Consider the following 5,371-nt stretch of genomic DNA (forward strand, 5'->3'; position numbering starts at 1 on the left):
ATCTTTCAGTAATAGGACAACTTCAAACGGCCTCCATGTGTATAACTGGAGGCACTGAAGGGAAAAAGTTAGGGGGTGTGACTACAAAAAGTCTTTTATTTCTTAGTGTAAGGATGAGGATTAAGGATATTGATAAAAGGAAGAGTAGTAAACATTCATATGTGCTTAACACGTATCAGCACCATTCGCAGCACTTCATATTTATTCAATTATTTCATTGCCAATACTCTATGAGACAAGCATTCTCATTATCACCCCCTTTCACAGATGGGGAAGCCAGGCACAGGGGGATGAGCCCCGTTTCTGAGGTCAGAACTAGAGATTACCGACCTAGCAGCAAAGCGCGGTCCCTGACACCAGAGTCCAACATCTTCATCACAGTCCTGTGGCCTCTGTGATTCCAAAGCTAAGACTTGGCATCTCCTTAAGGTGACAGAAAGTTCTCTGTCCTATTTCAAAAGTAAGTGACTGATATTGTGACTTGCTGGTGCAGCCCTGTCCTATAGAAATAAAATTGAGCACATATTGAATTTAACATTTTCCAATAGCCGTGTTTTAAAAATGTGGAGAAATAAGTTGAATTCGTTTTCAAAATGGATTTTGTTTAACTCACTTAGTTGAAAATGTTATCGTTTCAATATAAATTAAATACAAACTATTGATATATTTTACTTTATTTTTATAGTAAGTCTTTGAGAACTAGCAGGTATCTGAGTGTCCCCACCTCTGTGCACAGACGAAGCCTTGTTTTAATGGGAAACACAGATTCCAACACCGTGAAGATCTGAGCACTCCTCAGAACAGACTAAGGGAGGACAGACCACCTGAATATAGAAGACAGGGATGTAATGGGAGGGACACAGAGGGACTGGGACAGGGGGGAGGAGGATATGAGGCAGGGGGAGGGGCAGGGCAGGGAAGGGGCTCAAAGCTCAGTCTGAGGTCAGTCTCCTGGACTGGAATCTTGACCCATCATCGCTGTCTGGGGAACTTTGGGAAAATCATTATCCTCACAATGAGAGCTCCCTCCTCATGAGGCTGGAGGAGATGTTGCATTACAGCCTATTCCAATACCACCCCCCCTACATTAGACTCTAACCCTATTAGTTAGGAGGGAGTGCCTGGGTATGACCGGAGGCTGGTAAAGCTCCCTCTGGGGAGTGTCTCAGGTGTCTGGGATCTATTGGAATGATAATAGTTATCTCCCCTGGGAGGACACAGTAACAAGTGTTCTGGGGCTATGTGGCTGATGTGTGAAGGCATAGCATTTGTTGGAACACAATGGGATATGTTAACGGAAAGAGGCTTTAAGGCACACAAATCACACATGGTTGCTAATTGATTGACAGCAGTTTTACTTCTTTGAAGATTCTTAATAAAAACCATGCGCTGACCCGATTAAGGGCTCAGTCTTCTCTGGCTGAGTCCCTTGGTCTCGCTCAAATCTAACTTTTGTCTCTTGACTTTATTCAATCTGCATAGCTCCTCTCGAGACCCATTTGCCCTTGCCACGCTGGACGTGACAAGGAGAGGCTGTGCCTTCAGCACAGGGCTGCTGTTGGGTTATTGTGATGTCAGGTGAGGGGGTGCAGGTAAAACACTCACCAAGGGTGTGGCTTCTTTTCAGAGCTGAACACTAGTCATTCTGTGAACTATGTATGATACCTAAACATGTAGGATGACATTCACTCTGGGAGCACCAGTAGCACTGTGGGTCCTGGTTTGGGGACCTACTAGGTCCGATTCCCCGGGGCTGTGCTCAGTGCAAAGGGCATGACTGATGCTCCTTTAAAGATACTTCTGTGTAGAAACAACTCTCCACTCTGAAACCCACACCTGGCCCTTCTTCTGACCCCAGGAAATTACCAGCATGAGGCCCTTAGTCTCAGGGCTCAGACAAGAGCTGAGACAGACACACTGGGCAATGGAGAGCAGATTTGCACTCATGCTTCTCCCTTCTTGAGCTGCAAGAAGAGAGGATAAGACAGGAGCTTGGAGAGGCCAGCCTGAGCTGGGCAGCCTGAGGGCAGAGCTCCGGGAAGACCCTCCCCACCATGGACTGGGATTCCTTCTACCTCCTGCCCTGGTTTTCTCCACAGGTTAGAGTGTCCCAGGGCACCTAGGGGCCCTCTCCCAATGTTTCCCGCCAAGTCCTGAGGGGCATCCGTCCAGGTGTGGTGCAGTCAGCATCACTCTTGTATTTTGCATTTCCAGGTCTCTGTGCTCTGCCTGTGCTGACCCAGGCCCCATCTGCATCTGCATCTGCCTCCCTGGGAGCCTTGGCCAAGCTCACCTGCACCCTGAGCAGTGAGCACAGCACCTACACCATTGCATGGTTTCAGCAGCACCCAGGGAAGGCCCCTCACTACATAACGTACATTAGGAGTGATGGAAGCCACAGCAAGGGGGACGGGACCCCTGATCGCTTGTCGGGCTCCAGCTCTGGGGCTGACCGCTACTTGACCATCTCCAACCTCCAATCTGAGGACGAGGCTGAGTATTACCATCGTGAGGGCCGCACAATTGATGGCCAATGCGGGTAAGCCACAGTGGCATAGACAATGGAGATAGGAGGCCAACACCTGCCTCCTTTTGTCGCCTCATCTTCATGGTGTCTGGACGATCTGCTCGCTGTCCCTTTCCAGGACCCGGAGACATTGACTGTTTTCCTTGCAAATCCCACTCTCCTCTTGCCAGTGACACCGCTAGCAAGAGGTGATGTGGGTCATAATTTAGGCAATTTTCATGACACAACATTCTGTTTCCTCAACCACAGGCTTGTGGGGACCATGCTGGGAGAGACCACACCAGCCCAGAATGAAAAACACCCTGACAGAGTGGCTGGGCTGAGATGCCTGTGTCCCCAAGAGCCACTGGACCCTGAGCTCCCATTTTGGGCGCTGCTCAAGGAAGGAATATAGATCTTGGAGATCAGAGGTGACAATGGATGGCACAGCAGCGAACGTCTTACCTCTGGGTGCAACACGGTTTATGACAGGGGTTGAAGTTTCAGCAGAAGGCACTTGGCCCTCTGGGGAGGCAGAGCAGAGGGTTTTAAATGGGTGCAGAGCTGGGTCCCGTAGGAAAGTGGGTGCATGTTAGGAGGACTAACATGTGGGAGAACCAACAGGGAGCCCAGCCTGGGCTTCTCCAGCTGTGTAGATTCTCACTTGTGGTGCCAAGAATGGCTCCACACCTGCCCCGAGAAGTTTTCTAGGAATAGGTCAGGACTCCTGTCCACTAGGACAGCTGTAGGGCAGGGGGATGAAGATGCTCAGGTGGAAAATATGTTGACTTCCACCTCCACCACCNAGACTGAAGAACAAAACGACAGCAACTTGTCTGTTCCCCTTCCCCCAATTCCCCAGCACTGTTCCCATCCCCCCAATTCCCCAATAAAAATCTGTAAAAAAAATACATAAATAAAAATAAAAATAAAATGCACTGTTGAGATTAGACACTGCAGAAGAAGAGATTGGTGAATAGGATGACATAAAAATAGAAATGAAATAAAAGTATCCAAAACGAAATTAAAGAAAAATCAACCCAGCTGAAAGCAATGAGCAGAGCCTCAGTAATTTGTAAGATAACTTCATGCAGCCTGATAGTCATGTAATTGGAGTCCCCAGAGCAGAGAAGAGAGATACCGGTGAGTAGAAAAAATACTTCAACAAATAATAGGCAAAAGTGTTCCCAAACAGGAGAAAACAATAACTGAAATATCCGAAAAGCTCAACAGAAATCAAGCCCAGGAAACATGAGAAAATAGCTCCAACACTCACCGTAATCACATTGCTAAAACCCAGTGATGAGGAGACAATATAAGAAGCAGCCAGAGAGAAAATACTTGTCATATGCAAATGAACAAACACCGAGGAAAAACCAGATTTCTCATTAAAGTGATGCAAGTAAGAAGACAGCAGAGCACTAGCTCTAAAGAAAACCTTTTTAAAAATATACCTTTAAAAGGAAAACAATCTGTAAACCTTGAATTCTTCATGTAGTGAAAATCTTTCAAAAATGAAGGCAATTCCATTGACTCAACTCCCTAAACTATATTCCACATCCAGTGACTATATATATTGAATTATAATTGACATACAATATTATACAGCATCAACTTCAGGTGTACAGTGCACTGATCAAGCCTCTACCCCATCCATGAAGTGGTCTCCCTAACAAGACATGTGACAATCTCACACCCTACAAAATATTTACAGCATTATTAATTATATTCCCTGAACTGTCTTTCATATCCCTGTGGCAATATTGTAGTTACCTATTTCTGCTGTCTAATCCTTTCCCCTTCTCCCTCATCCCCACCCCCCTTCCAGGGCGGGGGGAGTGGGGCACTGGCTTGGAGGAGGGGGGTTGCCACTTTGAGGGGTAAGAAGTATAACTATTGCACTGTGTTAACACCTGAAACTATTTTGAAAAAAATAAAAACAATAATAATAATAAAATAAAAAATAATTAAAATAATATAAAAAAATAAAATGAAATTTTAAAATGAAGGCAAAATTAAACTTTTCAAAACACTCAGAAACTTACAGAATTTATCACCAGTAGCACCTCAACAAAAAAGAGTAAAGAGCGCCCACAGACAGAAGGAAAATGATACCTGGTGAAAACATGAATCTACACAAAGAAATGAAAAGCATCACATATGGCCACCAACATTCATCAATATAGAATCATCTGTCTTATGTTAATGCCTATAACACATTACTATATAAATAAAAAATTAATAACAATATGCACTGGTTTTTAAATAAATGTCAAAATAAAATATATAATAATGATAGCACACAAGTGGGAGGTGAGAAAACCTGTGAAGATATTTCTATACTCTGTGTGAAGTGACATACCATCACTGGAAGATAGACTGGATAAGTTAGATTACTGCTGTGAACCCGAAAGCTACAATTTAAAGAAAACCCTTTAATACTAAGAGAAGTAAGAGATATAGCTAGTAACCTGTATTAGTTAGGGTCCTCCAGAGAAACAGAACCAATAGGAGATAAATAGAGATACAGATACAGATATGGATATAGATATACATGGATTATTCTGTACAGAGAGAGACGTACATTTCCTGTATAGCTGATATACTGAGATCGACAGGTAGGAAGAGAGAGAGAGAGAGAGAGAGAGAGAGAGAGAGAGAGAGATGACAGATAGATAGATGATAGACGGATAATAGATAAATAGATAAATAGATACGTAGATTGAGATTTTAAGGAATTCGAGCATGCAGTTGTCAGCCTGGCATGTCTGAAATCGTAGGAAAAGCAGGAGACTGAATACTCAGATAACAGTTCGTATTTTAGTGCTGCGTCCAAATTAAGTCCGAATTATTGAACATGTTAAG

The 5,371-nt window shown here is 44.2% G+C and overlaps 1 gene segment (V, D, J or C); it reads left to right on the forward strand.

Moving 5' to 3' along the window:
* The first annotated feature begins 1,571 nt into the window (after positions 1 to 1,571).
* The window catches only part of LOC109378378 (immunoglobulin kappa variable 3-20-like), a 9,273-nt gene continuing 5,473 nt past the window's right edge, over positions 1,572 to 5,371 (forward strand). Inside the window, 2 exon segments of the V gene segment in view lie at positions 1,572 to 1,578; positions 2,215 to 2,539. Coding sequence covers positions 1,572 to 1,578; positions 2,215 to 2,539 — 332 coding nt within the window.

The sequence above is a fragment of the Hipposideros armiger genome, unplaced genomic scaffold (assembly GCF_001890085.2).
Source record: "Hipposideros armiger isolate ML-2016 unplaced genomic scaffold, ASM189008v1 scaffold_1930, whole genome shotgun sequence".
Taxonomy (NCBI): Eukaryota; Metazoa; Chordata; class Mammalia; order Chiroptera; family Hipposideridae; genus Hipposideros; species Hipposideros armiger.